The 13868-nt window shown below is 29.3% G+C and overlaps 1 protein-coding gene across 2 annotated transcripts in view; it reads right to left on the reverse strand.

Moving 5' to 3' along the window:
• The window catches only part of Bgm (acyl-CoA synthetase bubblegum family member 1), a 38168-nt gene that overhangs the window by 9757 nt on the left and 14543 nt on the right, over nucleotides 1–13868 (reverse strand). Inside the window, exon 2 of one of the 2 annotated variants that reach the window (XM_077419735.1) lies at nucleotides 1428–1495. In XM_077419735.1, the coding sequence (XP_077275861.1) occupies nucleotides 1428–1490 (63 nt within the window). In that variant the 5' untranslated portion in view covers nucleotides 1491–1495. Of the gene's footprint in view, nucleotides 1–1205; nucleotides 1231–1427; nucleotides 1496–13868 lie in introns of those variants that run through there. The other variant, XM_077419737.1, reaches the window with a different exon arrangement.

Below are 13868 nucleotides of genomic sequence, written 5' to 3' on the forward strand. Positions count from 1 at the left end.
GCTTGAAAAAGCTGTAGCACTTCAGTAGCAGTGTCTTGCCGGAACGCACTCAATCTATCTTTCTCTTTTCTTAAAAAACGTAGTTTTCTCTCGCACCCTACTTGAACACAGGCTCGAGGCCTCAATCCTTCATTCCCCTTCAAAATATATATGTTCTATAAGCGTGTAATGCTTACAGAACATGCTTGAGTACATAAATTTAGGTTCAAATCAATTAACGAACAAATAAAAATGTAACGTAACACATTTTTTTTACGTTACGTGTTTCTTTGTGCGGTGACCTAAGTCCAAATTTACGTATGGGTCTAAATATACATATAATCAGCACTTAACGTAACATGACGTATTACAAATATTCTTGTGCGGAGAGCCTTACAGAGTGCTCGTCCTAATGCCTCGCCGCACGTCTAGCAACCGTAAACGCTGGGCTGCCTCTTATCGAGTCACATGGACACACACTGATTCGCGGATCTTTATATTAATTAATTTCCCATTGATTATTTGAGAAACAAAACAGAATAAAAAAATTTTCTATTCAGTTTATATTAATAACCCGCTTTTTTTACCTGCTCACGAGAAGCGACACGGTAATTACCGGACACCCTGTATATGACAAAATGAAAATGATATTGTATTGACCGCTTATGTGAGTTCCCTGATTAGTCTTAATTCAATAGATATAAATTTACTTGGTTCTTACGGGAATTAAAAAAAAAAAAGTTTATATATAGTTGTCACTAAGTTGGTCTGCGACAAAGAAAGTTTCTCAATTACATGGTCTCACGGACACACATAAGTCATGCAACGAAGAACACAGCTGATTAATTCTGTATGTAATTTAGACGAATATTCGATCATTTATTTTCCGACTTCACTTTGACTATTGATCCATATTCATGGGTGAGATCTACTGTATTTAAAGTAAATCAATGCGTCGACACTGTTTCTTTTATGGATATTGATACGAGACATTTGTAATGCGTTTAGTTTTTTATAGTTCTGAAGAAGGCCAAGTAAGACACGAAACGTCAACGACTGCAATGTATACTATTATTGAAATTATTGAATATAATTTTTTAACATCTTGTAAATGCTCGAAAATTGGCCGTTTTAAATTATTCAGCTTCTGCTTAGTCGAGCGAGATTATTTTGTTTATTTATAAAAATGATATTTTATAATCAGAAAAATGACAATTAATACTTACTTCCCTAGCGAAGTTATCGTTTACGCGGTATCAGCGCCTGGTGAAATTAATGAACGCATAAAATATGATGGATGGAATCTTAATTGAAACAAATAATGAGGATATTATAGTTGCAAAGTCCGATAAATCTGTCAGAGTTACTATTCGTTTATTTGCGTAAAGAAAAAAAATGTATGAACGGCAACTGAATCGTACGTTTTTCTTTTTAAATAAATATCGTACCTTATCATCTCGTGCAAGTCCATTTATGACTCCATACGACTGTATGACCTGAGATACGGACATTCTATCTGCAATATATAAAAAAACAGTGATAAAAAAGCGTTTACTATAAGTTTATAACAGAATGAAGTTTCTTTTACACCTCACACTTTTATATAACATCTAATTTTTTTTTAGGAAGTCGGCTATAATTTATTTATGCCCTTTTTTAACTTATAGATTTATTGCCAAAGACATTTTAGTAATAAATAATATATTGTTAGTATTATAAAAAAACGATTCCTTTTCAATACAAAACGTGCTTGTCTCATGTAAAATGAGTAAAATATGTGACAATAAATGATAAAAAGCGTAATCACCAAATACTTCTTCATATGCAAACGATCAGTCGTTACACTATTGGGGAAAAAAAAAAAAAAAAAAAAACGCACTTGGTAAATAAAAAAACAACAGACAACTGCATGCCCAATTAATATGGAAATTCAATAATTTTAATCTTGTATTTACTTATGAGCATATCATTAAATTTCAAGGTTTTACAAATAATTCTTTGGCAAAAAATTTTTCACAAAAAAAATAAATATATATAATTATCTATAAAATATATCTATGTGTTTTTTTTTCTCTTAAATAATCTTTATATCAATATAAATATAGGAAAAATAATAAGAAGAATAACTGAATAATATTTAGAAAAATAACTTTTGCATTGTTTTTTTCAAGTAAAATCAAGATATATATATATATATATATATATATATATATATATATATATATATAATCATTATATAATATTCTATATATAATCATATACAATCATATTTTATATATAATTATTACATTTATATATGGTTATATGTAAATAAGTTTTTTATTTTCTCAAACTTTTTTTTTATTAAAAAAACTGCAAAAATTATTTTTTAAATTCTTGTTATTGCTTGTTTATGCAAAAGAATTATATGTTATGTTAAAATGGTATAATTTTTATAAAAGAAGAGTTTTTTTTAATTTTTATGTTATTGTTTTTCAACAGTTGGAATTTCGTAATATATAAATGGAGATGTAAAAAATTGGAATTTATATATGACATTATCTTTACCTAAAATGAGTCAGTCAGTAGAAAGACGCGGTCAAATGTGATTGCGCATTAATTACCACGCGTGGCTCCGATTGCCTCTCTCACTTCCCTTTATGTGATTTATTAAGGAGAGCCTATATTTCGTTTATTACATTATTTTTATTTGATTACTTTAAAATCGAATATGTAACATTATAGAAATAATTCATGGTGCATAGCGAATAAGCTAGCACATTGAAAGAGGCATTAATATATATGTGTAAATGGATATATAAAATTTAACATATCCAAAACATAAAATAGAGCAGTATCACGAATTTGATTGCGCAGTTTGACTGAATATGATGTATTACGTAGAGAGATCACCTTTTTTGCGCGATTACATAAGATGAAAATAACATCGATATATCAGATCGAAATATTAGAAAGTAAAAGCCTAAGTCTTTATTATTAGGAATCTCGGTTCGCAGATTGTAAAGAGACGAAATTGTGTCGAAAGTGTCCTTGATCGGCATCATAGTCGATCTATATACGTAAAAAGAATCAATTATATAAGTACAAGTTGATTAACGCGATAGTCCAATAATTAAAGTAAACAGATATTGAAAGCTGAGAAGAATATTTACTAATAATGAATGGTGTACAATTGGAATTGGTAATACGAGAAAAAAAATTGTTTGCACACCTGCGTGCCAAAGTGCACAAGCGTCAAACGTATATAGGCGTCATCGGCCGATTCCAAAGTGCAAAATAGCATAATGAATAATCAAATTTGATGTTTAAAGCGTTGATTTTTTATGCAAGCACATTGCTGAGCGTGCGCGGTTATTTAATTAATAAATAAATAAGGCTGAAAATTGCCCAAATAACGGGCACGATCTCTCGCACACTTTTATTACAGGGTTGATTAAGTTAATTTTTTTAAAATTAAATTAACTTAAAGTTAATGGCTTATAAAATTACTTTAGTTACGATAAAAGAGTTGCATGAACAAAAAACTAACTCAGTTAAAAAGTGCGTTAAGATTAAATTAACTTAGGTTAAATTAATAGTTAATTTTTAAAAACATTATTTATATTAAATTAGAATATTGTAATTTTTTAAAATTTGATTAGGGGAGACCGGGGCTAAGCCGACACTATTTTTTCAAAGGCAATTTTTAATATTTAAATAAAATTTTTAGGCAAATTTTTTTAATGGTATATATTTAAAGAGTGTTACTTCAGGTACAAAATTGATTCAGGAAGTTTTGCTGTACGTCGTTTTGTTTTGCCGCCATTAGGAAAGGAAAAGTGACGCAAAGACAAATTTTCAAATTGAAAAATGCCGTGGTAAACTCGACACTTTGCCTGATCGAAACTAAATATACATTTGTTTATCGTGTATTTAGAAAGTACAAAAATTTGGAATTAAGTAAAACATTCATTGGAAATAATAAAAACAAAAATTTTTGAACATTCAATTATTTTCATCTGAACTCATGTCTGAAAAACAATTTATGCAAGTAAATTCGCGATACACGTGCGCACACATTTGTCATGGGCCATATGCTGCATTACAAGCATCGTTTATTATTGGGAACCAATAAACAGCGTGTCGACTTAGCCCCGAACGTCGTTTTTTACTTTTGTTATTCCAAAAATATAAAAATTTTGAAAATATGCAAAAATTATTATCGGATTCGTATAAAGCATCGAACTTCCCATCAAAATCACTTACCGGTAGATTCGCAAGAGTAAAGCTCGATGAAAGAGTAGACATTTCCGAGAGATCAGAAAAATTACTTTTTACTATCAAAAACGCTTATGTCGCGTTAAAAATTACGCTATAACTCAGAATGTTACCAAAATCCGTTGATAATACTGGCACTTAAAGACGCATTTACAGTAGGAAAGGCAAGTTTCTACGATAGATTTAAATTGGCAAAAAGCCTAGTGTCAAGTTAGCCCCGTTGTCGGCTTAGCCCCGGTCTCCCCTACTCTAAATAACAAAACAATTACAATATGGATCATCAAATAAATTTAATATTTTATTTGTAAATTAAACATATAAAATAACAAAAAGAAATTTGTTTTTTATACAATACATTTTTTATATAATGATTATGAAAAACTAATAATAGTTGTAAGAATTACATATAGATAAACATAATGATTTTTACATCGGTATTAATGATTATCATAAAAAAAATTTAATTGACAAAAAAATACAACCTTCACTTTGTGTTGGCCATGTCTGCACGCTCTTTGACAATTATACAATACAAGGTATCTTTAAGGTCTGGCTCAGTCCCCTGGATCTCAGAAACGGCTTTAGAGATGGAAAAATGTTTCAGGTAACAGTTATACGATATTTAGGGGGACAGATGATGAAAATATAGACTTGATCTTGAGTGACCTTTTCAAGGCCAGGTCAATGTGAAAATATGAACTTGATCTTAAGAGTGACCTTTTCAAGGCCAGGTCAATGTGATCGATGTTTTCTTAAATGGAATCCTTCAATTTTTATTGTGTATTCTTGTAGCGCTTGTCGAGATGTTTTCAAAACACTATAACAAAGCTCTCTTTCATTAAGAATTTTCTGAGATATTTTAAATTTTGTCATAATACTTTTAATGTAAAATATGAAATATCTCGTAAAGTATTCACTTTCTGATGACTTTACCTTGATACTTTTATACGTAGAATAATGAAAGAAATCGATTTTTGAAAAAAAAAAAATTATTTTAAATTTGATTGTATTTTGTAGACGTATTTAATTTTGCAATATTGCAAAATGTAAAGTATGGTCTAGGTCAAATCCATATTTTTATCATCTGTCCCTCTTAAAATCCTACAACTTTTATCTGAAACATTTTTTCATATCTAAAATCATTTCCGAGATACAGGTTGAGTCAGACTTTAAAGATACTCTGTATATATAAAACAAACTATCAATAATTCTAAAATACCGATAATACTTGTGCAGAATTACATATATTGTAGAATTATATGTTAAAAATAATGATATAAAAAAATATTGGCGTTCAGAGATGAAAAAAAATTTTAATTTAGGAAAAAAGTTAATAAGCGTTTGTGTTTTAAAAATAACTAGTTAAAGTTAAAAATTAACTTATTTTAAATTAACTTTGTAAGTTGAAAGTTAGTAACTTTTTAAATTTTTTCTTTCACTTTTAACTAACTATAGTTACTGCTCAATCTTGGTTTCATATAAATAAAAAAAATATACGTTTCCGGATATAAATTGTTTTTTTATAATTTCAATTTATCTCTCTATTAATTTGCAAATATTGGATTATTTTTCTTCACATTTGATAATACAGGAAAAGTCTTCAAAACTATTGTTGACAAATGACACACGATCGTACGATCGTTCCTTTTTTTTTTTTTTTATAAATGAACGTTCAAAGTACATCCGCGAGATATTAGCATTTGTGGAAGGCGTGTTACGTAAACTTGCAAATTGCGTTTAATTGTTGGGCTGACTGTAAGGATTAATGTCACATCACAATTTTACATGCGATGTGCACCAGTGCATCCCCGCCCCTTCAAGAAATCAATGTTTCTTTTAGAAGAGCAGAAGATTGGGCGGAACTTGGAAAGAAAAAACTGCAGATATCGTGGAAGAAGCAATTATAAAAATATGCTTTTAAATCGCATAAAAATCGTGCGATCGATGATATACGTTCATATTTGCGATATAAACTAAGTTACATATCTTGTAGTATTTTTTGTGTATGATTTATTCCATAATTCAATAAATAGAAAAACAAACCACATAGGATATTTTCGCACGGAGAATTGTTGAATTATCATGTTTTACATTAGAAAAGAGAAGTTTATAATTCACATATATTAAGATGGTAACTATCCGAACAGATTGAGAAACAATAATACGTTGTCACTCATATGTATTAAATTAAAAAAAAAAAAGAAAACTATAAAAGAGATATTATAAACAGAAGAGTAACGTTTCATAACAAAATAATTTATATAATTTTTTTAATACAAATACATTACGAATATAAGTTTTTTCTGTTGTTTATATCCTCCCCGGGAAAAAAATGTTTTATATAATTGTATACAAAATATATGTCTAATAAATATATACAATCAAATTAGAATAAAAGTCATTTACGGTCCGAGCTTATAGTCCAAGAGCTGACGACACTTTTGGCCAAGTGATTTTATAAATAACGATTTTCCGCTATAACCTGCGTGGACGACTCTCCTTCGATAATCCGAACACCTGGCTGGCCGTACTTGGGGTTTAGAAGTACGCAGGTGAGAAAAAAAAACCGATTTTCAAGTCATAGTATAAGTCTTAATTTTTATCGGATATTGATAATTGCTCACTCAGAAACATGCAAATAAATTGCCAGTTCGATTGCTCGGGGGCAATTAGTCGCCAGGCTTAATTAAAAATAATTAAAAATAATTAAAAATAATTATTTTCAAGTCATACTATAAAAGCTGGGTTTTTTTTACTAACAAGTATAGTGCTAACACATACCACCCAAAAAAAAGCCAAGTGAAAGTTTTGGTGGCAACATCTCTAAAAAAAATTATTGAAAATGCACAAATAAGCCGGCGCGCGGCGGAGGGGTCTGATGATGGCCTCAATTGTTTTTAGCGTCCATGAGTTTTTAAAAACGTGTATTTTAACTATCATTATCGTATCAATTTATGAAAAAAATTGATAAATAATAAATAGTATGTAAAAATAAAAAAAATGGCTTTGCTGGCGCAGCGTTGCGTTTTTTGTGAAGAATAGTGGTGGTAGTTCAATTATCTTCTTTTCTGACAAAACAGTATTGAAGTGTCGAATTGTTTTGAAGTCAAGAATTACACATGGGAATACGACCGCCGCGCCGAGAGGGAAAGAGGGAGCCGAGGAGAAGGGCCGGCTACATTCTTAACTTTGCGTTAGCGTGGTTGACGGCGACATAAAGTCATCTGCAGTAAAGGAAAATAGTGAGAGTCATCCACGGGCAATAGCTTACCGTATCAAAATGTATTCATGGTAAAAGTTAGTTAATGGGAAAAATGCGTTAATTTTTGCTTCGAGACCAATTACGCATCGATCGACCCGACTTCTAGTCTTTAACACATTTACAGTTATTTAATTTTACATATATACATTTAATTTTTTTTATAAAGAGGCTTGCGTTGCATTTTAATTTATATTTAATAACACGATATTTCAGTATTCTAATATCGCGTAACATTGCCTCCGTCAAAATGCTACTTGAGCAAAATGGGACTTTTAGCTTCGTGAAAAATATGCCATCCAGAATTTTAGGTCGGAGCGAATACCCTGCACGTATTTGACGATCTGCGTCTCAATTTAAAAGTGTTTAGAAATAATTAGTTGTCGTAATACTTGACTATTTACAGTTAAAGAAAAATTAGTATTGTAGTATCAAATAAATAGCGAAGTTAAATAATAATAAGAGTAATAATAAGAGAATAGCGAAATTTAAGTTATAGTGGTTAATCTTTTAATAGCCGGATATAACCGTCAAACCCCTCCGCCGGCTTTGTGCATTTTCAATAATTTTTTTAGAGATATTGCCACCAAAATTTTCACTTGGCTTTTTTTGGGTGGTATGTGTTAGCACTATACTTGTTAGTAAAAAAAACCCAGCTTTTATAGTATGACTTGAAAATAATTATTTTTCATTATTTTTCATTAAGCCTGGAGACTAATTCCCCCCGAGCAATCAAACTGGCAATTTATTTGCATGTTCCTGAGTGATCAATCCAAAAATTAAGACTTTATACTATGACTTAAAAATCGGTTTTTTTTCTCACCTACGTACTTCTAAACCCCCCCATCAAGTACGGCCAGCCAGGTGGTCGGATTATCGAAGGAGAGTCGTTCACGCAGGTTATAACGGAAAATCGTGATTTATAAAATCACTTGGCCAAAAGTGTCGTCAGCTCTCCGCTTATTAGAGATCTTGGTAGTCTAATAATATTTTTGTGTATTACACATATTTTTTTCCAATCTTAGTAAACTGAGCGCCGATTGAATTGTCAGACTTACAACACAGTTCCCGTTGAGGTAGTAAAGTTCCCTCCCTCCCCTTATAATTAAATCGATTCGGTTTAACTTTGACGCTAAGCATCTAAATAACGGTAGAGAATTTATTGCGCAATGAATTCTCTACAGTTATATGGATTTTTATTTGAATTTCTTTCTTATTTCTTCTTTATTATCTTAGGACGAGAGAGAACTGTGTTGTAAGTCTGACAATTCAGTCGGGGCGCAGTTTATTAAGGTTGAAAAAATATGTGTAATACACAGAAATAATGGGTCTGTGTTCCATTGCTGAACTCTCTGGCTGCACAAGTCAGAGTTGATCTTTTTTACTCCACATTGGGTGGAAAAAGATAAATTAATTCTGAACTAGTGCAGCCAGTTCAGTAACAGAAAACAGACTCATTATTAGCTCCTAAGATCCAAGCTTGGACCGTAAATGACTTCAATTTTAATTTAATTATATCATAATGGTCTTATATATATATATATATATATATATATATATATATATATATATATATATATATATATATATATATATATTTTTTATTTTATTATTGTATCTATATATGTTTTTCTCTTGTATCATCTCTATTCGTATATATGTATATGAAAAATAAGAAAAATAATTGAAAAATAATTAGAAAAATAACTTTTGCATAATTGTTTTCTTTTACAAAAAGTGAAATTGGTTAGATTATATACAATATTCTGCATAATAATATTTTTTATACGGTTATTACATTTATATGTCCATACATGGACAATTTTTTTTCTCATTTTCTTAAACTTTATTTTTTTTTATTAAAAAAACAATACAAAAATTATCTTTTTAATTATTTCTCAATTCTTTTTTTTATATTTCTTGTATATACGAACAGTAGAGATTATATATAAGAGAAAGAAAACATATATATTGTATATATATAAACATATATTTTATTTATAATTATATACGAAAAATGTTTTTCTGAGTCTAATAAACAGTTTTATCGGCGACAATTAATTTTATCTTCAATTATGTCTTTATACACTTTGATTACATTAATACGTATGTTAATTAATACATCGTACATATTATTACCGCGTAAATAAATACTATATAATTGTATCATAATATTAAATAATCTTATGTAACTTGAAAAATTTTCGGTAATTATATTAATTATAAATTACATGTATTAATAGCGTTATAGATGCATTGTATAGTATTTAATCTCATTGCATTTGAATACCGGTTTTTTATTCATCACGAGATTCGAAAACCGGATATCAGATCGTTATACAGTGCATAAGAATAACGCAATACATTCAATTACGCTTGGCATATACTTTATAACTCGAATCTGTAATAACTGCAACAATAAATTGTTTAAATGATAATGTTCAAATGCGAGTGATAACATTGTCAGCACAAATGCAGTATTTAAAACTGATTTAAATCTATATTATTAATATCATTTAAATACATATTTGTAAGATCTAAACTGTAAACATTATTAAAATATTTATTGAAAATTGAAACCATATTTTTTATCCATTAAAAAATCATAAATGTTTTTAATAAAATCTTATATGGAAAATCATATATCTATATCTATATAATATAAAGGATGAATTATGAAGTTTTCAAAAAGTCATGGAATAACAAAGACGTAAGGAAACAATAAAGAAAATATCCATTAAAAATTCTCGACAATTGTACTACATATTGAGCCATTACGCATTAATTTTTATCAAAAAGATTTTAATATTTTACTGTATCAAATACTCTTCATAAAGAAATATATGAATATTATACACATGCAAAATTTTTAGAAGTTTGCGACATACATTTTTCGTAAAAATAAAGCCTTTTAATATATAATATAATTAGATTTTGTTTTTTTTTTATTATTGGTTCTGATACACAGACTTCTTCTTTATCTTTGATTCTGCTTATTAAATATAATCAACTCCGCCCTTCAGACTCGGCCGGGCGGAGAAACTGAGTAGTTCGGATTATATAAATATAATCATTTAATTTAACCAAATCTGTCGAGAACAGATTTTGAAAGTGTCTGTTGCAAATTTTATCGATAAAATGTCAGCAGAAATAACATAACAGAATCTGTAAATTGAACAAAATGTTTCTTTAAATTTTCATTTAAATATACATATATCTCTTTCATAATGCACATCATAAATATATCTATGTAAAATAGAATTTATTACTTCAAGCTTACAATTGCCATGAAGGGCGGACTTGATTTACAAAATAAAAATCCATACTCATCCACCCATACCTTTCTAACCTATTTCTTACAATTACAAAAAGCTACTTAAAACATAACCTGTCATATCTTTATTTTTGGCATTAATTTAATTCCTTTCTCTTTCATTCTATACTTTGCTATATTTCTTAATTTCATATTTTAAACACAAAATAACTACCAAAAAATAAATACCTTTGCTGGTCTCTAAAAGTGACATCCTCGATGTTTCAACACTTACAAAACTTATAGCCTAAATCTCCAAATTCTTTTACCTGCGCACACAAACCTGTTTTCCCACAAAATTCCTACATAAAAACCTTATACTCCGAAATCTATTATTTCCCTTTAACTCACTCATACGTACCTTCCATACTTACTGCGCGCTAAACTCAAAACTAATCTTATATTTTTAAATAATTATACCTCTTTTTTTTTTTTACTATTACTCAGACTCTATAATATATAACTAAGTTCTTGCGCCTCTCTCTTCACATATCTTATCTTTCATTATCTTATCTCTATCTTACTTTAAGGAGGTTGGCGCATTTGATGAATAAGTATAATACAAGTCAATATATACATATAGATAATACGAAAGTTAATTATATCAATATGTAGAAAAAATTTCATTGATTTTCACCGTTGTGAGATATTCGCTTTAAAAGTTACAGAAATTGTACTATATACTCCCTATATAAATATCATATTATGTATATATCTGCTTTTATATACGGTAAAAATGAAATTTTTATGTTACACTTTTTTAACATCAAGAATTGCAATCGCGGTTTTTTAATTTTCTAAGATGGATTTTTTCAATTTTTAAATGATTTATTTAATCCTCGGAGAACACACCTATATATATATTTTTTTTTTCATTCACGGAGAACACTGAGTCAATCTGACCCTACACACCCTTAAATTGACGAGTGCGATCAGCTTGAAAACATTTCCAGATGTACTTGGAACATTGTTAAATTAATTGATATAAATAAAAAGTGCCGTTGGAATTATTTACATATTTTAAAAAATTTTAAAAAAATTATTTAAAAAAAAACGTAATTTACGAAAAAAATTTTATTTTCTTTATTTTTAATATTTTTGGCTAAAAATTTACGTGTATATTCTTGAAATGTAGTAGAAACTCGAGGTAAGGGTCAAATTGACCCTGTGTGTTCTTCGAGGGTTAAACAATATCAAGTATAAAAATGGGATAAAATTGCGATTTTTACGCTTTTTCTATTCCAATGATAACATATGTTATTTATGAATCATTTCTGAGATTAGCTTTACACGGTTTAATCAAGAAAACAAAATTATACTATAGCAAACGCGCCGACCTCCTTAATGTTATAAAACTATTTCTCTTATTTCTTTATACATATATTAATAATTCTTTTCCTTAAAATCTTTTTATCTGCACATTTCTCTTACCTAACAGTACTCAGTTTTACTATAAATTCATTTATTTACCTAAACATACACAATCTTAACTAATGATGAACCACCTATTTCCTATAGCTAATACTTTTCTATGTCCGTAGCCCTACTGGACCCATCACACTGTACCCTTAAATAGCTCTATAAGTAAATTATTTTCTATTCCTCTTTCCTACGCCATATCATACGTATATAATATATCTACTAGTGAATTCTGACGTCGATAATAGGGAGGGAGATTTTGGCAAAATTATTTGTTTTCATATTTTTCTTAGTATCACGCTTAGAGAGCTTTTACTCCGGGATCAACGACGAGAACGTGAAACTTCTGATCCTAATACTTTAATGTTTAATGAATTTTTTTCTAGATTTTTTAAACTAATTTTTTATTTGGAAGGGGGTTTTTACCCTCTCCCCTCCCCGCCAGTGCATATGTTATAACCATTTAAATAATGTATTCCATTAAATGTCTACGAAATAACAGACGAAATAACGATTCTGCTCGCTTTCTGCTGATAATTTGCTGTCAAATTATGGCTGCGTTCCGATTTCCGATATTCACTGCCAGTACTGAAAATCTATAGTAAAATAGCCTAATCAGCAGGTTCTGCCGGCAAAACACGAATTTAATGCAGACACAGATGATCTGTTGCGATATCAAATCTGCTGCCAATCTGTTGTTATATTGCAGGCAGTTTGCGTGCGTAATTTAAGAAAAGAAAAATCATAATATATTACAATTGAGATACGATATGACAAATTAATATAATTAAGAGTAGGTTAATGTAAAACGTAAAAAGGAAGAATTGACGTAGAAATAAGAACCAAATTAAAAATATAAAAAAAATATAAAACAGTAAGGGCGGCGGTGTGGTCTAGTGGTAGAGCGCCAGACTCGTAATCTGAGGAACCAGGTTCGAGTCCACTAGAGCTATGTAACATGGAAAAGTTTTTTTTCCGAAAAACCGCGCCCCTCCGTGCAAGATGCGGAGAAAACTGGGCTCTGTCTTTCAGAAGAGACGTTAAACCGTTGGTCCAAAGGAGGAAACAGTAAGGTAGTGGATGAATTGGAGGTTACTGTTGGGTACGTCCCATCAAAACGCCCTTTAAGGCCCCTTGGGGTGTATAAAGTAAAATTCTTTATTCTTTTTTTTTTTTTTTAATATAAAACAGTGAAGATGAAGAGTAAATTGCGAACAGCGGATCGATAGAAAAATATATAAGTCATATATCGAATCTAATTTTATACTGAACTTTTTCATCACGTTTTGTACTTGTAAAATACTTTCTCTCTATCTTTTTGCAAAATATGATACCAAAAACTGACGAAGAAAGAAAATCTTTCATCTTCAGGTTATTATGATCCGAGAAGTTAAGGGAATTAGTTATATAATAACTGTGATATCATAATACCATAAAGTTAATGTCAGGTCATCGAAGGTTATCAAATTATAAATGTCATTATAATTTACGATAACAATGTATTCATTTATTAGGAGAGACCGGGGCTAGTTGTCATACTTTTCAAATACTGATTTTTAAAAAAATATTAACAATATTTTATAATATCGTATACTACTTTATATAATGTAGTTACATCCTTTAAGTGTAAGAAAAAAAATA

Source organism: Temnothorax americanus, unplaced genomic scaffold, assembly GCF_048541705.1.
Source record: "Temnothorax americanus isolate GAGA-0224 unplaced genomic scaffold, ASM4854170v1 Scaffold58, whole genome shotgun sequence".
Taxonomy (NCBI): domain Eukaryota; kingdom Metazoa; phylum Arthropoda; class Insecta; order Hymenoptera; family Formicidae; genus Temnothorax; species Temnothorax americanus.